The sequence below is a fragment of the Ochlerotatus camptorhynchus genome, unplaced genomic scaffold (assembly GCF_037179485.1).
Source record: "Ochlerotatus camptorhynchus isolate MF236.1 unplaced genomic scaffold, CSIRO-AGI_Acam_v1.1 ptg000633l, whole genome shotgun sequence".
In the NCBI taxonomy this organism is placed as follows: Eukaryota; Metazoa; Arthropoda; class Insecta; order Diptera; family Culicidae; genus Ochlerotatus; species Ochlerotatus camptorhynchus.
This window is the reverse complement of record NW_027041112.1, coordinates 434,442-460,636: the sequence shown is the minus strand read 5'-3', so window position 1 is coordinate 460,636 and position 26,195 is coordinate 434,442. Positions and strand designations below refer to the sequence as shown.

The window sequence follows — 26,195 nt, the reverse complement described above, 5'->3', positions numbered from 1 at the left end:
AACGCACATGACAAACATTACTCGCGAAGATAACAAGTCAAGTGAGAGAAGCTGTAATTCTCCACCTGCACCCGAAATAATTTGCGCTCTAGAGCGTGGGTAATACGAAATTGTTGCTGTTTTTATAATAGTGTATTATTCAAATACGTTCGATTACAAAACATTGCCAAATTTATCAAATTTATTGCTCAATGTCCCGTCCTGCTTCTACTAAAAGCCTTGCGATGTTGTTCAATATCACTTGGAAACATGTGATCTGGGTAGTAATATGATATGGTCATATTTTGAAGAACATATAACAAAGCTTGCAGTATGAACAAGGGTTCATATTTATTTAAACCCATTTTCAGCAAAAATTAAATCCAAGGATATATTATTTAAACTTAAAGTGACAGATTGTTAATATCAGTATTTTTGACATTTCGAGTTCAAATCACAGCACATCAACAATGTGCAGTACAATCTAAAATGAAGTGATATACTGTTGATTTCATCGTGCTTAAATATGATCTCTTACAAGGGATTTGCACATCGAATTGAAATGTTTGGCAAGTAGTGCAAATTCAACAGCAAATCACTTCACATGAACATGATGTTTTTTTTTACCGTGTACTAAAGTTGAAAAGACGCATCTGTGTCACTTGAAAATTCATACATGTAAACTAGAGTTGGTGTATAATGAGTCACGCCAAGAGAAAAACAGTAGAACTCGCATCACGGTTTTCGAAAGATTCCCTTTCTTTTCACTTGACAACAGAGGATTTCTACATCAACTTCTAATGACTTCTAGCGAGAAAAAAAAAGAGCGGCTTTAGTAAATCATTATATCAGTGATTTCGGCGAATTATCTTAAAAAAATAATAGAAATTCTCATTACTGATCATTACCAAACGTATCCCATGACAATTGAATGTTCACTGCGTGTTTATGATCATTTCTTCGATTATATTTTATATTTTATTGCAATACCATAGCATGATAATGTTTGTTTACTTTGCCGATAGGTAGCTGGTTTGACAGTTCAATAGGTAGACTTGGCGTGACTCATTATACAACGACTCTAATGTAAACCACACAAACACAAGAAATAAAGATCATTTAAAGTCAAGTCCCTAACAATTTCTTCGGAATCCTCTATAGGTTTCCTTTAGTATTATGCTGAGAATTAAATTCCTTTGAAAATATTCTCAAAATTTTAATCAAAACTTTCCTCCGGAATTCCAGTATTTAAAATAGGCTGTACTGGTTCCTGGCTGGATCCACCAGAGTCTATTTATTTATAAATTATCCTCAGAACACCCTTTAAATTCTGTTGATAGGGTAGAGCACTACTTCGTCGTAATCACCTATTTCCGTTCTATCGATCAGAAAAGATCAATAATATCAATGATTTCACCGTGCACAAATCAATAAAAGGCTTGTTCATTAGCTAAAGCTAAATTTTTTTCTTTAAAAAAAAAACGTTCATTGTTCTCAAAACAAACGAAGCGCTCCTAGCGAATCCGTATCCTTTTATCCGTATACACGAAGAAAATCTAATGGCGTTTCAATGCGTTAGGACGGAATTGAAACTCGTAGAACGAGTTTAGAATCAAGAAGCAGTATTAGATTTAAACAATTTCTCACAAGACTCTTTATCAAATCCAACGGTACGTTTGGAAAGGTGAATAAATTTAGAAGTCATTTTTGACAGAAATATTCTACTTTTTGTTTAACCTCGTTCAGAGTAAGTAAAGTAAAGCGCGGGTTGTGGTAAGTAGGACGTCAATTAGATGAAAACCCTAATTATCTTTGAATTCTCGCCGAAACTCTCTTGGAATTATTTTGAAAATTCACTTGCTAATCTCCTCATAATCCCCATAAAATTCAACTCAGAATCACGTAGGATTTCTCCATGATGTTCTTTTCCCAACTGACATGGAATTATTTTTAGAATTATCTAGGAATCCATTTCCGAAATTTAATTCTTCTATCAATAAATTCCATGGAATTCATCTCAGGACATTTGACCAAAACTATTTTGCAATTTTGGTCAGAACTCCCTTAGAACGTTTATCGAAATTTTGTAGTTATTTTGCTGAGCATTTTTCTCACTTTAATGCCTTTTAAATTCTCCTACAAATCCATAAGAATTATCCTCCGAATTCTATGATATATTTTTTTAATTACTGGAGCCCTGAACTTTCTTCCAATTGGCAGAGCCTTGTGAAAACTTTACAGGACTAAAATATGTGTTTTAATCTGCGAATTCTCCAATGTTTCATATTTTGAGTATTTTTTCTCAATCCCATATTAAAAAAGCTTTTTTTCTTTTATAAATCTAAAACCTTACTTTTTTTATAAATATTTAACAAATTAAAGAACGCATCTAATCTAAAGCTTCAGTTTATTTAAAAAGATTTAGGCTAGTTTTAGATTACGATGTTCAAATATTTTCCTACTTTGAGATCTTCAACAAATGTCCCAACTTAAAGATTTTTTAATCAATGTCTTTTATTCTTTATTCTTTATTCTTTATTCTTTATTCTTTATTGGGAGCAGGGAAAAGCCCATTTAAGTGGAGCTTATAAAAGCTTTTTCTCTCAAATGAGCATAAAACCTCCTCATCTTTTCGCATCAACAGAACAGTACATTCCAAATGATACATTATTAACTTAAGACTAAACAAAATACGACCTTATTCTATTTCTTACTACTACCTATAATTTACTAACTGAGCACTTCACGGAACCTATTTTTATTAATGGAACGTGACAGATGAAAGTCGAAGACAACGGTTGAACACACGACACATACTACTAAAAGGCTCATTATAGCCATAATTAGTACGGAATGTCGATATACGCATGAATTGATGAGAACGGAGAGTACGACAACGAATATCAAAATTCAACTCACGTAACACTGTAGGACACTCTATCTAGATGAACATTTCAAGAGGTCCTATCTGCATTGATCGATTCTCTTCATCGACTTTCTCTTTCGTTAATAACTCAGATGCAAAAATATTCCTTGTTGAGTTTGACGTCTTTTTGAAATGTTTATCTAGCTATGTGAGATTGAACAACATCAGATATGAAACAAGCCTTAGTGACATTCCTACGAACCTCCAGAAGGTCAAGGTCAATTAATTTACAACGATCTTCATATCTAGGGAGATTATATGGATCATTCCAAGGCAAACGTCGAAGAGCAAAGCGAATAAACTTATGTTGGATAGCTTCTACTTGCTGTACGCTGTTCTGATAGTAAGTAGCCCAGACCACAACTGCATACTCCGATGTAGAGCGAACCAAAGAACAATACAGGGTCTTCAAACAGTGAATATCCGAGAATTCTTTTGCAGCACGAAAAATAAAGCCCAGGCTTTTAGAAGCTTTGGAGGTTATATAACCTACATGATCTTTAAAAGTAAGTTTCGAATCTAAGAGAACACCCAAAACCTTAACAGTAGATTCTCTCTTTAGAGATATTCCGGCAATGGTGTAATCAAATGAAATGACAGAACGATTACGTCCAAAAGAAATTACTGAGCATTTGTTGGCATTCAAGCTCATACGATTAGTTGCGCACCATTTGAAAAAAAGGTTAAGTTCTTTCTGAAGGAAATGTGCATCTTCTTCACAGTGTTCGGAAAAACTCAAAAACTCAAATCTCATGCATGAGTTTATGCGCCTATGAGTTTTGCCTTGCAAAATTCAACGTCGCAAAAATCACCGATGAGTTTTCAGGTTCAAAAATTCATTGCTTTATATTTTGGCGTTATTCATTGTTATTACTTTTGTTTGTGTATCAGTGGTTGGAAAACTAGCACAACATGCGTAGGCATGATATCAATTGACGTTTGAGTGGTTTTTATGAGTTTAAAGCTGGAATGAGTGCGTGAATATGCATGAGAATCTCAAGCATGAATTTTGTTTGCCGCGTTCGCACGCGGGTTTATTCTCGCAGGGAGGCTCAATAAATGAGATTTGAGAATGATTTTCCGAACACTGAGTTCTAATATAGTATTACCAATTTTGACCGACATTGAATGACCAACCAGATAAGAGTTTAGCCAATCTAGCGACGAACCAGAGAAACCAAGACGTTAAAGCTTTACGATCAAGATTTCATGGTTGATTTTATCGAAAGCAGCTGAAAAATCAGTATAAATGGCATCGACCTTCGATCTCTCACTCTTTACAATTCGGTTTAATGACCCATGCAGGGTAATAGCGTTCTACGTAGTGACCTTACAAATATTAGTAAATGTAAAAAGTAAATAATACTATCGAGATAGGTACTAAGAAAATTTAAGATGCAAAACTTTACTAAACTTGAGACCTCTTATGTTTGCAAAGCTCGAGAACTTACTGAGAAAGTGTGTTATGGGATTTTTATGGTCACTAGGCCGAACGCTATTGAGCTGATTGGGCCATTAGACCGAATTTTAAAGAATGAGAGATTGAATTTAGAAAATGGTTTAAGAAATCATTTCCTTTATACTTGATATATTTCTTATAACCACTCCACATTTGATGATCAATTCCAGTCGGTGGGCTGACAGAGTCATAATTATTATTAGCTGGCCCATAATTGTGGGATGACTGTAAAATGAATGTGTAATGGATCAAAATATCAAAATAAAATATCGTAAAATTTTTATTTAATGGCCAAAATCTGAGTGGGACTGACTTGTGATTATATTTAAAGTCAATGAGAAAAATAATCGCAAGTCAGTCACAATGCCATGACGATTCTGCATTAGTAATGTACAGTTGTATGATACCATGGTCTCATAGAACGTATAGATACTATAGATTCCATACATAAGCGGAGGCACAAAACAGTTTTTTTTTTGGCAACCATGAACAATAAATGATAATTTAAGCAGATTTATCGAGAGGAATGCTTGCAGAAGCGCTTGCTGCCCTTCCTCCGCTCTCACCGTGGTTCCACGCTGTTCTGGCCGGATCTCGATTCGTGCCATTACGCCAAGCCTGTAATGGATTGGTACGAAGCGAAGGGCGTTAATGTGGTCCCGAAGGAGGCGATAATGAAGAAGAAGTTGAAGAAAAGCGGAAAAACATTCAAAAGAGAAGTGTTAAGAGAAATGTACGAGCATTCAGCTTGGGGGAGTAAATTCAATAAATAAATTATGCCAAAAACATAGCTAATATATAGTTATTTAATCCCTGGAAATTTTAGAAGTATCCGATTTAAAATGAATTTTTGGTGATCATTTTTGTGTGTCTCATTTTTTCCGAGTCCAGTCTTTATAAATAGTGATCGATTCCGGCTCTGGTGGTAAATAAGAGAACGTCAAAAAGAGTGTTGTGAGTAGAAATTTCTCCCGTGAGGCATATGAAGCGGAACACTTTTTCACTATTCCTGATCAATTGATTCATCTGAGATGCTCCAAAACTAGATGAAGTTAAATTTAGAATCAAGATAAAATTTAGATCAAGTGAAAAATTTAATTTTATATCGTTTTTGCAATGATCCTGCTAGTGTTCAGGAATATTTTTGCTAAGAAAAATGGAAAATTAGAATAATGCCTTAGTGGTTATGATCTTCCGGATTTCTTGTGCGTGAATAGTTGAGGTGCAAATCAGTTCAGATCTGTGGAAAATCGGCAAGATGTTCAACGAAAAATGCTTTAATTTGCGTTGTGAAAAATCCTTATTCTGATGTAAACAAACGGTTTGGTTGACATTTCCTCTCGAACTCACGTGGTGCACTCTACGTTGGTTATGCATTAAAAAGGCCTATAGAACATTATTGCATGTTTATGGATTCGTTCCGCTGATTCCAGAGCAATGGCCGAAACAAATTCCGGCAAGTATGGGTCTTCAGACCAGAACTTTCCAAAAACGAGCCAAACCCACCATGCGATAAATCAATTCACAAGAAAATTCAAAAATAAGATCAATAAGAGCCCTGGTGAGTGACCAGCACCACGTTGGCCACACCCGGACATGTTCCGGGTATTCCCGGGAAGTGGTAAAACCTTTTTAAAACAACATCGATCATGCAACACATCAAATCACATGAGAATTCAAGCCATATCCATCGCCGGTCATATTAAGGGTCGTAAGAACTAGGGGAAGTGGACAGAATATGTCTTGAGTCAAATCTCATGATTCGATATGTTGTCTAACATTCTTAATTCTATAGAAGAAATATAGAAAAAAATGTTTATTCAGCAAAGTTTTAACTTGAAATCATCTCAGCTAGAACTTTGCTAACCGCCATGTGTCCTTATTTTCAAAAATCAAAAAAAGTTTATTTTTTACATCAACCCTAATAATAAAAAATGGCCAAAAAAAGACGCTTTTTGAGCTGAAACAAATCACAAAAGACACTAATCGTCTAAAATTTGTCTTAGTGCTTTTGTCTTGCTAAATTTACATCTTGCACTTCAGTGAACGGGTACACACTTAAAATTAAAATCTGTTCTCGGCAGAACCCAACAAAGACATTTTCAATCGAAAATCGTTAAGCGATGACGAAGCTGTCAACCATCACTTTCAATTGAAAGTCATTCTGTCTTCTCTTCGAACAGATCTATTTCATCATCAATAGAACTAAAGAGACTGAATTGGGTAAAGAGGCAACATCTTATCCATTTGACAGGTCTTTTGCTCGATTGGAATAAATTTTCCCATGGTTTTGATAGACAATCGATTGTTCCAATTTTTTTTTTTTTTTTTTGTTATTATAATTGTTCCAATTTGGACAGGTCGTCTCTATAAATCTAGGCTCTTAAAATAGAACTACTTTCGATCAGTTTTCATGCTGTTTGCATTGGCTTTACTCGTGTTTATTTCGTCTTTCATTGGCAAACGCACTTACTTTCGCATTGAAGCGAAGCTGTTCGATCCAAATTCACGCAGTTTTTCTGGCTTTTGTTGATTGTTCACTCGGTTCATTTACGCGCATGTGCATAGATCTGTTCACGTGGATGTCAGATTTATCATGGTCGGGTGGTTTCGTTTTAGAAATACTCAGAGGGAGAGATGGTCGGAGAAAACAAAATACAATTCGGCAGCAGGGATTTCTGACCAAAGTACACTACTGACATCTAGCTCCGTGTTCGCGGGAAATATTTAGCTAAGCCATGTACCCGCATGCAAAAGTTATGAATTGGTTCGTGTCTGATCTATAGAGATTAGTGACGTTTCACGCACGCACGCTAACGGAGGTCTATCGCCGTGTGAAGTTGTTTATTATTTTCCTCGGGTTAACCTCAAAATGTATGTAATTAGATCTGTCTGTGAGTTTGACAGTGGTTTGTTATGTATTTTCCTCGGATTTTCACTACCACAGTTTCACACAGCGCATCAATACAACCAGGCGTAAAAATCTCTATTCTGTACAAATTATTTTTATCTAGCTAAAAAAAATCCTATGGTTTTGACAGTTTGGATCACTGCACATTTAAATCGGCCGTTTACGATTTTCGGGGCATAAGTCAAAATTAAGTGTCATGCCGGTTTGTCGGTGCCTAAATTATCTTGCAACCCTTGCTAGAAGCTGGCATTTCACCTGACTTTTACTTTTGATTCGATTTACGTGCAAAATAATAATTGAGTGCTTCGCAATATTTCGCACATTTCTTGGGGCTGTTAGTTAACCAACGAAGATCAATTAATCAATAGAGCTAGAATATTGTTTTTGATTCAAAAAACTAGTTGAATTTGAGAAGCACACGAAACATAAAGGTGATTGAATTTCTGTTCGATTGCAATACTCTCAAATTTAATGTAGTAAGGCTGTGAACCATTTGCCGAGTTAAATTTAACTCGTGGTTAAAGTGACATTTCGAAAATTATTTTCTATGTTCGAAAATCCCTGTGCTATCGATCGACCGGTTTTCGAGAAGAACTTAGCCAAGGTTGTCAAAATTTAACTTCTTGTCTATCAGAAGTACCCACGCTCGGATAGCAGGGTTAATCGATAACTTTCCATCTGTCAAATTTTAACTAAAAGTTAAAATAATCCACCAAATGGTTCAGAGCCTAAGAATAACAAATCCTCGGAAAAAATCCAATGGGAATGTTCTATTGGCTCAGATTTTGACAGTTCATTCGGCTCAAAACATTATCTCCGCCTATCTCTCCCTCTGAGTATTTCTACTTTGTTGATCCATCAATATGGGTTTTGCCGGCGCCGGTGCGTGACTGCTTTCTAATACCCCAATGGGTCTGGGTTCAATCCCAGCCGAGGTCGGTGGGATTTTTCTGAGGCATAAAAATCTCTGGTCACGTCTTCCTTCGGAAGGGAAGTAAAGCCGTTGGTCCCGGCCCATGTGTTGTTTGAATGGGTGCGATATCCTACGCAGGTGTGGAAGCTGCCTTCCTGCACATTCGGTTGCTATCAATGGATGGCAATCGATGTCCGTCGGTGATTGGCACTAGATTGCGGAATAGAGACCGACGTTAAATAAAGGAAAAGAAGAATAAGAAGAAGAATATGGGTATTTTTAGAATCAAAGTATAGAGGCCAAAAATCGATGATCGACGCCATTTTTAAATCCAAGATGGCAGAACCCCATTTCAGAAAAGTGGAAAATACTGACAGTTTCCCTCAATATTGGTAGTTTTGGCATTGGAATGCCGTATAGAGACTGAAAATCGATATTCAACGCCATGACAAATGACGGCTTCCGATTTCAGAAAAAAAAGTGGGAAATACTGCCAAATATTTTTTTAATCAAGGTGACGTCTAGCGGTCGAAAATCGATACCCGACGACATTTAGAAATCCAAGATGGCGACTTCCGATATAAGAAAAATAGGAAATACTGTTGCCGACGCATCAATTTGGGTATTTTTGGAATCGGGGTGACATCTAAAGATTGGGAATAAATTTGCGACGCTATTTTGAAATCCAAGATGGTGGCTTCTGGTTCAAGAAAATGTGGTAAATACTTTCAAATACCCATCAATATGGATATTTTTAGAATCGGGATGACATCAAGAGGCGGAAAATCGATATCCGATGCCATGATTGATGGGTATTTGACAGTATTTCCCACTTTTTCTTAAATCGAAAGCCACCATCATGGATTTCAACATGATGGTGGCTTCCGATTTAAGAAAAAGAGGGAAATACTGTCAAATACCCATCCATATTGGTATTTTTTGGAATCAGCATGTCATCTAGAAGCTAGAAATCGATGTTCGACGCCATTTTGAAATCCATGATGGTGGCTTCCGATTTAAGAAAAAGTAGGAAATACTGTTAAATACCAATCAATATAGGTATTTTTGGAATCAGGATGACGTCTAGGGGCCGGAAATCGATGTCAGAGGCCATTTTGAAATCCAAGATGGTGGCTTCCGATTTCAGAAAAAAATGAGAAATACTGTAAGATACCCATTCATATGGGTATTTTTTAGAATTGGGATTACTAGAGATTGGAAATAGATATGCGACGCCATTTTGAAATCCAAAATCCTGACCTCCAGTTTAGGTAAAAGTAAGAACTACTGTCAAATAACCATCAGTATCGTTATTTTTGGAATCAGGATGACGTTTAGAGAATGAAAATTAATATCCGACGCCATTTTGAAATTCTTGAAATTTGGAAAAAAAATGCAAACTATCAAATACCCTTAGGCAGAGTTGAAAAAATCATGAAAAAATCACCAGCATTCACTATGAAATGAATTTTTCATCCATAGTGAACTTTGATGAATTTTAGTGATTTTTTCAACCCTGCCCTTAGGTTATACATAGGTTTTTTTTTAAAGAATCTCTTCTCTTTACAATGTCTAGAAGCTGGAAATCGTCATCCAACGCCATTGTGAATTCCAAGAGTCAAATACCAAATACGGGGAGGACACGTAGATGCCGAAAATCGGCTTTAAATCCAAGATGGCGACTTCTGGTTTCAGACAAAGTTGGAAATACTGTCAAATACCCATCAATGTGGTTATTTCCGAAATCCCAGTAACGTCTAGAGGCCCAGAAACCGATGTTTGACTCCATTTTGTTCAGAAATAGTGGGGAATACTGTCAAATACCGATCAATGTGGTTATATTTGATGTCCGACGCCATATTGAAAATCAAGATGGTGGCTTCCGATTTTAGAAGAAGTATCAAATATACTACAAATGGCGTCCAATATCGATTTTCAGCATCTACGCGTCGTTCCCGTTCCGATAATACCCAGATCTTAGGGTATGTGACACTATTTGTGAAACCCGATGGCCGCCATAATGGATTCCAAAGTGGTGTCGAATATCGATTTTCGTCATCCAAGCGTCGTCCACGTTCCGAAAATACCCATATCTTAGAGTATTTGACACTTTGTCTGAGCCCGATGCCCGCCATATTCGATTTCAAAATAGCGTCGGATTCGATTTTCGGCATCTTCACATCGTCCCGAAAATTCCTATATTGCAGGTAATTTGAGACCTTTCCTGAGACCGATGGCCACCATTTTGGACTCCAGAATGGCCTCGTTAATTTAATTTTTGTTTAATATAAAATACAATTTTATTGCTACATAAAATCCGGATGTTAACCCAATCGGTAACCGATATTGTGCGGATACTATACTGATGCCTGACGACGCGACGCGTGAAAAGCCGAATGAGCCCCGAATTGAAGTGAAAGAGGCACAAAATGAAGGAAGCAGTTTTCGAGTCATTCATTGCGTCAATTGAAACAAGTCTTTGCTTCAAATGAAATGAATAATTTCATTTGAATATTTGAGGACCACCCTAATTTTAAAACTGGCCTTATGAAGGAGCATTTTAAGCTGAAAAAGTTTTCAGAAAACACCTCCTAAACTTTAGATAAATGCACTGGGACTTTTGTCTTGGTAAATTGCCATCTTGGACCATTGTACATTGGCTGTTCTCGTACATATTCCAGGGGTCCCGGCGAAACGGCCACAATCTTATATAGACTCAAAACCATCAAACCGCATGAGAATCGTTGAAAAACATCGTTGGCGTCATATAATTACTCAGGATCACATTTGAAACACTCGGTCATGTTCCAGGTGTCCGTGGGATTGACATGAGCTAATGTCCAAGCAATTGAAGTACAAGATCGTTAACAGTAACATGAGCCAAACTCCGTCCCGCGATAAATCAAATTATATTGAAATCCCGCAACCACATTGGTTACACCCGGACATCTTCTAGGTGCCCTCGAGGTAGTGGATAATGACATAATTCATTCCGTTCCTAAATGCGTATTCGAGCATTTTCGTTGAATCATAAATTTTTAGAAATGTAGAATACATTCAATTTTAATATCTATCATATAACTTATACACTTAATTAATCAAAAACTTCGAAAATATTAAACAATCGCCATTGAAAAATTAAATGCATTCAACGGAAAATATAAAAACTGAGGATTTCCAATCAGGCGGGGATAAAGAAAAGTGGCTTTTATTTTATTCATTCCAGATAGGTTCGCTTTGAAACTCCTGTACCCTTGTTTCTGAAACGTAGACTGACTCAACAAAATGCGTCAGTCTTATGTTGAAACGCCTCATTCCGCGCAATCATCATTCATGACCGAATAATTACCCCACCTATCTAATCTCCTTCGTAGTTGCACCAGAAACCAGAATCTCATTGCTCCAACCGTTACCCTTTTTCCAGGTCGTCCCAGTGGCGGTCGGCGTACTGGTGGTAGTCGCCGGTGCTGTCATTGCCAACTACCTTCTCAACAGCAGCAAGAAAGACAAAAGCAAATCCGGCAAGGATGAATCGAAAAAGCCCTCCAGCTCCCAGCTGCGAACCCTGGTCGATTCACAGGAAAAGTACCTGCTTCCACTGATCGAGAAGGAGGAAATCTCACACGACACCCGCCGATTCCGGTTCGGGCTGCCATCGGCGAAGCACATCCTGGGGCTGCCGGTCGGTCAGCACATTCACTTGTCGGCCACCATCAACGAGGAGCTGGTGATCCGAGCGTACACTCCGGTTTCCTGCGACGACGATCACGGCTTCGTGGATCTGGTCGTCAAGGTGTACCAGAAGGGAGTGCATCCCAAGTTCCCGGAGGGTGGCAAAATGTCGCAGCATCTGGAAAGTTTGGCTATCGGTGATCGGATTGCGTTCCGCGGTCCGTCCGGACGGTTGCAGTACCTGGGTAATGGCAAGTTTTCGATCAAGAAGCTACGCAAAGATCCGGCGCAAATCTACGAAGCCGATATGGTCAGCCTGATTGCCGGTGAGTTTGGGATTCTGCTGTGCGGTGATAAGCGTTATCAGCGAGTTGCGAGATTATTTTTAGCTTGTAGAATGTTTGTGGAAGTGTGTGTGTGTGTGTGTTACTGGAAGCATGAGGATGAATTGCAAAAAGAGGTTGTGTGACTCTCAGCTGTTCGTTCAAGGCTCACGAGTAATTTTGCTGATTGGCTTTGCGTGACCTGAAACTGATGCTTCGATTTGTATGGGTGTATGGAGATTGAATCAACGGGAAATCTTTGTTGCTTTGCATTTAAATAAAAGAATTGATCAATTCTAGGTGGAACTGGCATCACCCCTATGCTACAGTTGGTTCGTGAAATCCTCAAGCACGCCGATACGGACAAGACTAAGCTGTCTCTCATCTTTGCTAACCAGGTATAGCAGAATTCAGCATCTCATCGTAACTTCAAAACTAAGCTTTCCCCTTATGCATTTCTAGACCGAAGATGACATTCTGCTTAAACCCGAATTGGACGACCTGGTTGCTCGCTATCCAGACCAGTTCAAACTGTGGTACACCTTGGATCGCCCGAAACCCGAATGGACCCAAGGTCAGGGCTTCATCAACGATCAAATGATCAAGGAGCACCTATTTGAACCATCCTCGAATACTCTGGTGCTGATGTGTGGCCCTCCACCGATGGTCAACTACGCTTGCATTCCAGCACTGGAAAAGCTGGGCTACCAGATGGATCGTACCTTCGCTTATTAAGTTATTAACAATCTCCCTCACCCGTTCCGAGAACATCGAAAAGACATGGTTCATACATTATTACATTTGAATCTTACAAAAACATGATTGCATTTCCATCTTGATACGTGCTGTGCTGCCGTCTATTCGGAGATCATTACCACCACCTCTTGAACCGCTGCTGACTATCATCGTTGTCGTCGTCGTCGTCATGCGCGCTCAAGTGTCCTCAGTCTGTGTCGTTTGGCGCCGTCGCCTGGCTTTAAAGTGTCGACTTCTACCGTAAATAGGAAGAGCAAAGCAAGTGTAAGACACGGTTTCTAAATTATATTTAACGTTGATTATAAATGCTAGGAAAGTAAAAAGACCAAGAGCTAATGCGAACTAACTAGGCCTAGAACTCATTTGCAGGCTCGTAGTGGCTTTAGGGAGAAGTTTGAATGCTATTTAGAGGGCCCAGATATTTACCTAACTACCTTTACGGTGGGATAACAAAGCGCTTGCTGTTGCTGTCCAAGACAATGAAGTTACTCTCAAACTAAATAGTGAGCAAAGTTCGTGAAGTACTGGTTAGCACGATTCTTGAATACAGTTGTAGTGTATTGAAACGGTATTTATATAAGTATATATCACAGATCCTTGAATACTTGTTCAGATTTTTTTTTTCAGGAAAGTTACAGGCGAAGAACATTACACATATCTGAACAAGTAAATTCGATGTACTGCTGCCATTGGCGCAGCCACGATTTTTGATTGAAGATGGGGGGAGGTCTATTTGTAGAAATGGAAGCTGATGGAAACTTCATGTAGAGGTTGGAAAGAACTTCCAGAGAAGTCAGAAAAAAAAACTTCCGGAGAAAGTTGGGAGAAACTCCCAGAGGAAACTACCCGAATCTGTTGGGAGATTAACATCCAGGGCGAAATAAATTTTCAGACGAAGTCTAGGGTAAGTCAGCTGGAATTCTTGGGGAACTCGGAAGGAGCTTCCAAGAAAAATCGTAAGAATTGTCTGGTGTCATCCAGAAGGAACTTTCGGAGCAAGTCTGGAATCGGAAAACCATGAGAAGTTACCGGAATCCGGTGAAAGTCAGAAGAAATCTTCCAGGGGAAATCTTAAAAATCACTCAGTGTCAGTCAGAAGAAGCTTTCGGAGCATGTCTGGAAAAAACGGAGAAGTTTCAGGAATCTTCCAGTGGAACTCGTTCAATCATTCTAATAAAACTGGAACAAGCTTATGAGATGGATAATAACTAGGTAGGTCATGACTTTTCATACACATTTCTTGACAGTTGGTGAAAGGTCATTTGGATTCAAGCTGCTGCACGAGTAAGTTAAACATTTATCGACGGATTTTCACAAAGCTTCCACGGAAAGATGGAAGAAATCAGAATAAAATTCCGGTAGTAGTCTAAAGCGGTCTAAATACACTTTCAGGGATTACAGAGAAAACAACTCTTCCGGAGAAATTTTAGAAAAACTTCCGGGGAATGTCTGAAGACTCTTTCAAAGGAGATCAACAGAAACTTCCGGTAGTAGTTAGAAGATACTCATGGACGGGAAAATTCTGCATAAGTCGGCTGACACTTTCAAATTGGCAACAAAAAACATCAATAGTATTTAAAACATCTTCCGAGGTAAATCAAAATATTAAAATTAAATTGTTAATTTTCTTTATTTTTCCATGAATTTTCAGTTACACAGAAGTTAAGTTTTGCATCAAAATTAGCCGAAATTTTGAAGTGTTATATATGACCAACTGCACAACATTTGGAGATATAATATTCGCCTAAGAAAATGGGAAGACCCCATGAATTAAAAACAACAATGATCATCAAATTTCCTTGCTTAAACCGAGGGGGACGACTCTATCTACGATGCAAAAAAGATTGTGTTTTGCTGTGGCTAGCTGCGCGCACGCTGAGTAGATAGAAAGAAGATTGATGACGATTCTGAAGATTTCCTGCAAAAAGATGATGAGCGATGCAAGTAGATGCGACAAATGAAAGAAGATTTTTCGAAGATTGATTCGCTAGTGTGCGATTTGTTAAGCATCTAAACTTGAGATTTAGATGTGTCGCCCCCCTCGGCTTAAACACTGATTTTTAATTAGAGACTGTACAATTTTTTAAGCAATCTGTAACATGTGATACAGAATCCATCATAAAAATCAGTGTTGGAAAAATATCAACAAATCAAATCTCACCAAAGCCCAATATCACGCTTGATTTTCGTAGACAAAAGTCAGCAAGCACACTACTGCCGTTGATATCGCAAGCTGTGATGTCGCAACAAGGAATATCAAGCTAACAAAACTCACCAGCTGCAAATCTCTTCAAACTGTGGTGAGATTTAGTTTCATGATTTTTGCTTTAAGCTGGGTTTAGACTAGGGGAGTCAAATGATCAACTCAGTTGAATTCAATTGGCTTGAAAAGTTGAGCCTGGTTCAACTATTTCAATTCAAGTGAGTTGATCAAGTCAGTTGAATGGCATGGTTCACACGTTTAATTCACGTTCAAGTCAGTTGAATTCAACTGAGTTGATCAATTGACTTACTCTGTCTAAACCCAGCTTTACACTTCCATGTTTTTTTTTTTTCTTTATTAGAGAGATTTTTAGCCTAAGGCTAGTTCATCTCTTGACTTCCATGTCGGCTAGCAGCAGTCGCTTCGTGTCTGCCATCGGTGAAGATAAAAAAGATAGCATTATTATACTGGGCCTTATTACGGGTGTGTCACTACATGGTGATAAGCAAGAGATACTCAGAATAAGAGCCGTGATTACCGTACAAATCAAATAGGAATCACTTCACCGTGACGACAAGTGACAAGTTTTCACCGTGAAGTGACATCCGTAATAAGCCCCACCTTCTCTTTCTAAGAAAACGGGGTGCAACGGAATCATTTTTGCGTCGATTCAACTATCAGCTTCAATCGAGGCTTCAACTTTACACGTTGTGAATAGTCCCGCAATATCAAAGAAGCTTGTAAAATCAATATCAAGCATTATATTTTGCTCAAATATCACGCGTGATATTGAGAGCGTATAAGAGCGGAAAAATATCAATTTGCTAATGATCATGCCATCACTGTTGAAAATTGCAAAGAATCATCTCTGAAAATTTCAAGTCATAACTCAAATTGAAATCTTGATTTATTTGCTTTTCTACCATTTATTCTTTTGATTTTGGATCCACTAAAAATAATTCGACCTTTAGATCTTCTGTCGATTTTGTCCATTTAACAATTCAACCATTTGCTTCTCTGTCTGTATCGTACACGCTTAGTTCGGTTCACATACCCACTTTATTGGTAAAGTCAAGGGGTAATCAACTCTGCATACTGTGCCAAAACATATAATGGCACACTTTTCGGCACGCTAGGACGCACGTTGACAAGCAGGACACAAACAATTTAACATAAAACGGCATCTCGGTCGAGTGTTGACTTGTTACCACTCGTTGCTAAAGTTGGACTACTTAATTTACTCCACTGGGCTTCACGATTGGCTCAAAAGATCTGTAAGTATTTTCTGCACCATGAATCTAGCCAAAACCAACAAATCTCATCCGATTGGTGGTTCGATTCCCGGTAGTGCCAAGGGTCTTCCGGGATGGAAATTTTATCGTTTTCCCCTGCGTTTTTCCTTAGATATTCTTGCCAGTCATTGGTTTCAATTAGGTATGGAGTTCGATGGGAAATTCACAGGACTTTATATACTTCATGTCCATAGACATTCCTGTACTGCTAGCGGATATCGATACGTATTAACCTCAAATATTCCATCCAATCTGGACATGTGTACGGTTGCCTTAACGAAATAGTATAGGATTAATGGGAACAGATCAATGCAATTATATTCCATTCCGTGAATCCGACAACAAGCAAATACCCATCATCAACGATTCGGCCATTTTGCAGATGAATCTCTGTCATCGAACTAGTTTTTCTCAAGAGGCCCCGATGTAGAGTTTTTATAAGCTCTTGCTCAATCTGGTGGGGTCAATGGTTCCCACATGACGACATTAAGCAAATTCCTGTTCGCCAAGAGCTCGGGGGCGTACAGATGAGCAACAAGGGTCCTGCCTGCAGTACAACTGCAAATGCGATGCTTATCTGGATCACAAACCATTTCCAAAGTATGACTGATCTGAAGTGGGAGGATTTTTCAGAGCTAACATTTTAAATGGGCGTAAATGATTTTGTAAACAGTGGCTTTAGCCGTTGATACCTCGCAAATTCACCCCTCCAAATTAACAATGCTAGCCGAGGGGGAAGACAGTGAGAAATTAAGAGCAATCCAGAGTAACTCTGAGGAACTCTGTTACTCTCCGATGAACGATTTTATTATCTCGATTGTTTTGACAGCGCAGCCCAAGCAATCAATATTTTCGGTGTAAAGGAACGTTAGTTTTTTCAGCCGGTGATCTATGCCGTAAAATATACTCAATTGGGTTCTTTAATTTTTAAAAAATGTATCGGTTTTTCATCATCATCTGAAAGAGCTTCGTTTTCTGAGTACAGCGATATTTTTTTCCGAATACATACAATTTCATATCGATTTAAAAAAAAAAAATATTTAGAGCAAAATAATAACGTTACTGTTTGACAATAAACTAACAGACTGACAGCTCGTTCCCATGCAAAGGGCCACCGAGGGGTACAAATGTAATCGTATTTATTTAAAATAGTTCCAGTGTATCAACATTGATGAAATTTAGGATTTGGGTTCTATTTTTAATGCAGATTACGAATATGTATTTACCTTAATACCCTTAAAGTACCCAATTCATCGGAGAACTTGCTATCAAAACAAACATCATGCAATAGCGTTGCTGTTTTGATACAAAATACATGGTGCTAGGGGGGCGTCTGTGTTGGTTTGGTTGAATAGTTTGTACGTTTGTATTTTCCTGTTCTAGCAACCGAGACCCTCACAGGATTCATCCTCAAGTACATGTCCCCACCGGAGCTGGTAGCCGGAAGGGAATATCCATTCGCTTGCTCTAAGCATCCGGATGCCCGATAGCAAGATCCTGGTCAATTTCATTACCATTGCAAAGAGAAAAGTGCCCTGCAGAAAACCATCATCAGAGTGATTTAACAAAATAGCCAAACTTTCAATGAAACCGAGGGGGACGACTCTATCTACGATGTAGAAAAGATTGTGTTTTGCTGTGGCTAGCTGCGCGCACGCTGAGTAGATAGAAAGAAGATTGATGACGATTCTGAAGATTTCCTGCAAAAAGATGATGCGCGATGCAAGTAGATGTGAGAAATGAAAAAAATATTTTTCCGAGGGGGGCGACACATCTAAATCTCAATTCTAGATCTCAAAAAATCTCACACTAGCAAAGCAAACTTCGAAAAATCATCTTTCATTTCTCGCATCTACTTGCATCGCGCTTCATCTTTTTGCAGGAAACCTTCAAAATCGACATAAATCTTTCTTCTATCTACTCAGCGTGCGTGCAGCAAGTCACAGCAAAACACAATTTTTTCTGCATCGTAGATAGAGTCGTCCCCCTCGGATTTTTCGAAGATTGATTCGCTAGTGTGAGATTTGTTGAGCATCTACACTTGAGATTTAGATGTGTCGCCCCCCTCGAATGAAACGAAGAAAACGAGATCATGAAATAAAGAAAACCAGATCATTTCCTTGTTTAAATATTGCATCCATTTATTTCCCAACAAACAATTGAGAGCTCTTATAAAACACCTGAGTTGATCAAACGTTGAATAATAGCTTCCAGAGTTGAACAAGAATGTAGTTGTATTGCCATTTGATTAAAAGTTTTAAAAGCTGTTGGAGCACTTTTAAATGATTGTTTACGTTCGGCTTACCTATATGCTTTATAAGACCTACGATAACTTTTATAGCACCTTAGTTAAACTGATTCACAAGAGCTATACAGAACGTGGAATAAACGCATCAAAACAAACCATTTGGAGCTCTTATAAAACATCTGAGTTCATCAAACGTTGAATAATAGCTTCCAGAGTTGAACAAGAATGTAGTTCTATTGCCATTTGGTTAAAAGCTTCAAAAACTGCTTTGATCACTCTTAAATGATTGTTTACGTTCGGTTAAACTGTTTGACAGGAGCCATATAGGATGTGGAATAAACGCATCAAAACAAACAATTGAGAGCTCTTATACAACACCTGAGTTGATCAAACGTTGAATAATAGCTTCCAGAGTTGAACAAGAATGTAGTTGTATTGCCTTTTTGGTTAGAAGCTTCAAAAGCTGCTTGGAGCACTCTTAAATGATTGTTTACGTTCAGTTTAGCTATATGCTTTATAAGACCTACGATAACTTTTATAGCACCTTAGTTAAACCAATTGACAAGAGCTATATAGAACGTGGAATAAACGCATCAAAACAAACCATTGGGAGCTCTTATAAAACACCTGAGTTGATCAAACGTTGAATAATAGCTTCCAAAGTTGTACAAGAATGTAGTTGTATTGCCTTTTTGGTTAAAAGCTTCAAAATCTGCTTGGAGCATTCTTAAATGATTGTTTACTTTCGGTTAGACTGTTTGACAGGAGCCATATAGGATGTGGAATAAACGCATCAAAACAAACAATTGAGAGCTCTTATAAAACACCTGAGTTGATCAAACGTTGAATAATAGCTTCCAGAGTTGAACAAGAATGTAGTTGTATTGCCTTTTTGGTTAAAAGCTTCAAAATCTGCTTGGAGCACTCTTAAATGATTGTTTACGTTCGACCAACCACCAACCACAATTTTGTTGCTAAAAATAGCACAAGTGATAGGCACGTTTATATGACCATAAGGCAATGATTATTCGACTGCAAGAGAAGTCATTCAAGATGAGCTTCATATACTTCTCTCATATGATCAAAATATGTATTCAAGAATAGAGCAGATGGAAACAGAAGCGGCTGGCAATCCAGGATCATGAGTTCGAATCTTGCTTCGAGAAACCCTCGGTGGAGTAGAGGTAAATTATATATAGGTGTTATTAATAAATGTAAACATTAATTTAAGACATATATCATATAATCAACGATAACATTTCTAGATAAATTCTCTCAATTAATGATTAGAGAGATTAATTGAAAGAATATCAATCAAAGATGAAACAGATGCTTGCTACTACTTCCTCCATGATCACAGAATGTGAATTATGGCATAATTACATATATTTTTCAAGGTGCACAAATAAATTAAATTAATAAAAACTGTACAAGCAATCATTTTGGCGTACCACGACAATTGTTAAACTAATTTTAATCTGTGAATATTGTGAGTACCCGAAAAAAATAACAACAAAAATACATTAAAAAACAATGTAACAATAAGACGAAAATTATTGTCTTAACAATGATTTATATTGTTACGTCTACAATAAATTTACCTTGATTTATGTTGTACAAAACAATAAATTTCATGGTAAATGGAAAATTTACAATAAAAAAGGGGGGTTGTTAAGTATCTTAACAATGAAATTTTCGTGATTTTCCCATATAATTTTTTTTCAATAACATTATATATTATTGTTATTTTACTGTTGGTTGGCGAATTTATTGATTAAAAAAAATAACAGTGTACTTTAGAGTGTATGTGTTGGCTTGACAGATCTACTTTATCGACTTTAAAAATAAATCGAAAAAATAAAACATTGCCCCGGGAAGGGAAGGGGGTGGTATGTCTGTTTACGGGTGGTCCTTTTTTTACTGTTTATGGATCGAGATTCGATCCGGAACTTGTGAGAAATGCAGGCCAACTCCCCTGCGCTCGATATCCCTAGGTCACGTCTCCTTGGTGGTTGAGCGTCGTTGATAAGTTAATGCATTCGACTGGAGAGAATCGCCCATGAAATATGCTTCCACCTGACCTGACATCTTCAAGTGGTGGAATTTTTTATTATTATTGTATGATTATTGACTGCACGGAAAAGGTCTCCATTAAGCTTTAGAGAGGGTCTAGGATAAGATATGAGCGGACGCGGACTGCCTGGTTTTGAGCCAAACGAACTGTCAAAGCCAGAGCCATACGAGCAGCGAGCAGCGCCTATCTTAATTACATTGGCAGTGTTGCTGACCCTCTCATAGTCTGCATGCTTCAATCAGATGTATTTTTATTGTTCGTGAAGTAACCCACAATGAAAATACACCAATATTTAATGTAACAACAATTTTTATTGTAATAGAGTTGTTCATTATTGTTCATGATCGAATCATGTTAACAATAAAATAAATGAAAAATACGATAAAAAACATTGTAACAACATTTTATTATGTACATTCATTGTACAGCTAGGTAGCAGTTTTGCCGTTTTCGGAAGAGTACAACATTATAACAATCATTTTTATTGTCGACAATAAATATTAATGTTAGAGCATTGTTTCCACTGAAAATTTCACTGTATTTTTTTTTTTCGGGTACTTACACAACGGTTATTAAGGAGTCATTAAAAAGTGCTATAAACGCTTTCACCGCTTGCTGTATAGTGATTATTTAGGAGTCATAAAAGAGTGTAACAAACGCCTCTCAGGTTTCCTCTCTACTAAATTTCAAAGCAGCTGTCAGGAAGTGTCTACAAACGTTGTATAAGAGCTTTCACCAAAACAATAAAGCTTGACTTTAAATATGTATCTATAAACGTTGAATAAAAGTTGCTTCTATCCGGTTGTTAAGGAGTCATTGAAAAGTGCTATAAACGCTTTTCACCGCTTGCTGTATAGTGATTATTTAGGAGTCATAAAAGAGTGCAACAAACGCCTCTCAGGTTTACTCTCTACTAAATTTCAAAGCAGTTGTCAAGAAGTGTCTACAAACGTTGTAAAAGAGCTTTCACCAAAATAATAAAGCTTTAGTTTAAATATGTATCTATAAACGTTGTATAAAAGTTGCTTCTACTCCTATACCGCGTATACATATAATGCTGTAGTTGAACAGGTTCTCCAAACCAGTGTAAACAAGAGTTTTACAGAAGTTGTAATAAACAAATTGTACAGTTATTATTCAGAATGCAGTTGAATAAAATCACAATGGAAGCGTTTCTTCAACAAGAAATTGATTTTGGGTAAACGTTTTACTGAATACGTTAGACAACACCTTTGTGTTGCAGTTGTATAGTTTCTCCAAACCAGTGTAAACAAGGGTTTTATAAAAGTTGTGGTGAACACATTGTGAAATTATTATTCAACATGCAGCTGAACAAAATCAAAACGAAAGCGTTTCTTCAACTGGAAATTGTTACTTGGGTTTCTTCATTCTTTGTTTTCGCTTCGTTATCGAACTGACATTTGCATGGTCAGATTCTAAAACTATATGCCCTACTAATTATTATTCGTCACAAATTAGATGAGATCCCAGAGCAAACCAGAGAGAGCTAGCTGATAGAGGAATCATAATCTACCTGTTGATGTCATTAGTTTTCATGTGTGAGCTTTGATTCGCGAGAAATCGACGGCTGAAGGCAATGTTTATAACAGAAATTATGCCCCTTTGAAATGTTGACACTGATTTGATGGTTTGCATCACAAGACAGCACAACTACATGGTGGAAAGAGACACCATTATCAGCGACACGATAGGCTTGGGTGATGTCTTCGAGGTCACGTACTTCTGAATCGATCAGATGAACTGGTTCGAGGATGCTGTTTCTTTGACGGGTCGAATTTGCGTGAAAACTCTTCCACTGCCCACTCACGTTCAAATGAAAATGAAGACAGAGAATGTTTGCGATAAACCATCAAGGAAATTGGAAATGTAACCACAATCACAAAAGTCATTATAACTTCAGGATCATGATTGGTACACTTCGGCCTTTATATTTATACAGGGGGGAATCTGCTCACAGACACCTGAGAAAGTAACTCAGGGTGTGGGGTTGGCCGGTTGGGAGAATTGCACTCCCGACCCACTAAACCCTACCTGTGCCCTTGGCCCTTGACCTCCCCGAGGGGTTCGTTGATTTTCCTATGTTTCGAGGGGTGCATCGATTAGCTTGGGACCGAAGATAGTACTAGAGCTAAGCCAAAAAGTTGAGCACGTTTCTTCGAAACCTGCTGGTCTTAGAGTTACCTCTATGCTATAGCGCTCCTCTAGCCGTACTCTAACGCTCTAGTCGGGCAGTAGCCAATTGCTGCTCGTTGTAGCTCTGAAACTATGTGGGTGACCGCAGTCACCACAGCACGATGTTATCCAGACTGGTGTCCGCTCCGCATATCGCTCCTTACTGGCTCGAAGCGTGGACAGGCGAACATAACATGTTCCGCCGCCTCTTCGACACCAACGCACGCGGGGCAAGCGGGAGTACTTGCATGTCCGAACCTATGCAAGCAACTCCTAAAGCAGCTATGGCCTGACAGGAACTGTGTCAGTTGGAAGTTTACTTCCCCATGGTGCCTATTGACCCAGCTTGATACGGAAGGTATCAAGCGGTAGGTCCACCTCCCCTTTGTGGAATTTTCCCACTCCGACTGCCACCTCGCAATCGATACCACGCGTGCGTTGTTGCGCGCCCCTCGAACGCTCCTCATGTTATAGCACTCCTCATCCTCCTTAATGATGAGGCCGATTGGCATCATCCCTGCTATGACACAGACGGCCTCCCTCGAGATGGTTGGATATGCACTGGCCACCCTCAAGCACATTTGCCTATGTGTGCTCTCTAGTTTCCGCCTGTGGCAGTCGGTATCCAGTACCGCAGCCCACGCAGGGCCTCCGTATCTGAGGATAGATACTACGACCCCGGCGAGGAGCCTGCGCTTGCTGGCACTCACCGCCGAGCTGTTGGACATCATGCGGGATAATGCCCCCACAGCCGTAGACGCTCTCTTACAGGCGTACTCGACGTGACAGCAGAAGCTGAGCTTATCATCGAGCATAACCCCCAGGAGTTTCAGAGAGCGCACGGATCTAACTGGGCACTCGCCCACTGTCAACGTCGTATCACAAACGAAGTGACAGACGACTAACTGACGAAGAAATCTATTAAAATAATTTGGGTCGCTGTAATAGAATTTTCTTAGAAGCTTGTGCCATCATCCTGCAGACGGGATAGTATTTTTGTTTCTGTTTTGCACAAAGTTGATTTTGTGTACAATGATTCTTTGACAAAGAGTGTATCATTTTGATTCTTTGTGCAAAGAGTGTATCATTTTGTAATTTTTTTATGCATTCCAGTTTTGAGAAGAGTGAAAGAGATAGAACCAAAACATTCTAGTACATTTGGTGAATATGCTAGTTCAATCCAGTAGTAGTGTTGCCATGTGGTACAATCCAGTAGTAGTGGTGTTGCCATGTGGTACACTGAAAAATTGCAATAGCAGGTTAGTCACCAAAGTTTTCGAGCCGCTCCGTCTGTCACTTCGTTTGTGGTCGCTGCACATGCTGCACAGAGAAAAAAAATACCCTAAATTTAAGTTCTTTTTACTTAATTTTGGGTAATTTTGAGTTTTGCATCCCACTCTCACTTTTTGTTGTTGTCAAAAACGGAACGAGAGATTCGACTTTCTCATGACTATCGTTCAATAAGCTACTAGTGAGTATATGAGATATTCTCAAATTTGAGTCAATTGAACTTAATTTTGAGTAGAAAATACATACGAGTAAGTAATTATTTTTGCCGTAGCGAAATGCAAACTACTATAAACGGTTTACTGAAAATTAGCTTATTGAACGGAACATGGGAGATGAGTGAAAAGAACTTAATTTTGGGTAATTTTTCGGTTCCGTGTGCACCGACATGCGATTGTTGACTACGACCACCTCCGTCTTGTGGTGGGCAAGCTCCAGTTTCCTGGATCTCATCCATTCCTCCACAAGTTTAACGGAGTGAGCCGCTGTCAGCTCTACCTCTTCGAGGGAATTCCCGGCAAAACCAACCATTTTCACGCCTACTGGGAATCTTATCCTCAGCACTCCATCGTACATGACGTTCCATAACACCGGGCCCAGGATGGAGCCTTGTGGCACTCCTGCGGTGACTCTAAAGCTTTTTTTTGCCATCTTCTGTGTCATACATTGTAACCCGACAGCCTTACGAGTTTCCCGTTTTTAGTAAAAATGGCTTAAGCGCCACTCCCGAGGGAGACCATCTACCGAGACTAGGGTTGCCCGACCATATGAGACCTTTCAGGGAAGGTTCTGTTTTTCTCAAATGAATGAGCGGGAAGCAAGTTGGCTGTTGATCGATTACGGTAAGGACGGGAATGCCCACGACCTATGGTCGTGAAAGAATCAAATAAAAGAATGAAGCATTCACGAAAACGATTTCTGCCACCGATGAATTGCTCTCGCGGATTTTATCATCACGGGCAGGCTTGACACAACACTTCGAACGGATCCCGTTCGACTAGAGAGAAATCCTGGTTGGTTTCGGGGCCAACTTCCCCAGTAAAACTCTGCAAAAACTTCAAAAGAAAACGACCGGAAACGTGAAAAAGCCTTACATTCGCTTTTCTAGATCACTTTGGGAAATGATGAACAAAAACTTTTTATCTGTAGTGTGTTGGTTTATTGAAAACGCCTCCTATTCATCTTCAAACTACCTCTTGTTCATGATGGTTTATTTTCGTACTTCTACTTTATCGACAATTTATTATTCTAGGCCTATCTCAAATTCATTCCCTCTAGTTAGCTATCCTTTTCTTCTTTCTTCTTCTGGCGGTATTTATCTAGTGTGCTGTGCGACGAATGGTGTTCATTTTGTGTGTGCTACAAAAAGCTGTTTGGCGTTACCGACGCTTGCGCGGATCGGAATGGGTAACGGCTGAATGAACAGCGGCCACGCTAGCGGTTATGCTATGCTAGGGGCTTTAACTCACCATGCGCATGGGAATTTTGTGAACATGCATGTTACTCACGTTTTGACTCGCTACTTGCGTGGAGGAATTGGCGGTTGCTCGATGATGCCGGTTAAACCCACGTGTACCACACGTGATACTCCTACGGACTCCGAAACTATGCTACTGCGGACTGCACATAGCCGATGTAGTTTTCCAACTACGCCTCACACGCTGAGTTGTGGTCTTCTACCTAGACGGGGTACGGCCGTCGCATTGATGGTCGTCACCGTCGACGGGAAACTGCGGAAAGTGGTTGCCGCTGAAGAGGGAGGTCACCGGTTCGAAACCAGTGCGTTGCTGCTCACTGTGCCTAGGGCGCGGAAACCTTTTTGCTGCCCTTTTCCGGCCTCTGGTACCACCGGGTGTTCTTCGAAGCTGGAAAATGGGGTCGAAAACGGTCGCTCACTGATGTGGGTGGTGTGACGAGCTTCGCAACTTGCCACAAATCTGTCAAAGAGAAATTCCGTCG

At 39.0% G+C, this 26,195-nt stretch overlaps 1 protein-coding gene across 2 annotated transcripts in view; it reads left to right on the top strand.

Annotated features, from left to right (window-relative positions):
• LOC135714271 (NADH-cytochrome b5 reductase 3-like) overlaps positions 1–13,505 on the top strand; it is a 33,031-nt gene extending 19,526 nt beyond the window's left edge. For both annotated transcript variants that reach the window (XM_065237602.1, XM_065237603.1), the window contains 3 exons: positions 11,613–12,186; positions 12,484–12,581; positions 12,646–13,505. In XM_065237602.1, coding sequence (XP_065093674.1) covers positions 11,613–12,186; positions 12,484–12,581; positions 12,646–12,918 — 945 coding nt within the window. In that variant the 3' untranslated portion in view covers positions 12,919–13,505. The remainder of the gene's footprint in view (positions 1–11,612; positions 12,187–12,483; positions 12,582–12,645) is intronic.
• The last annotated feature ends 12,690 nt before the right edge of the window (positions 13,506–26,195 follow it).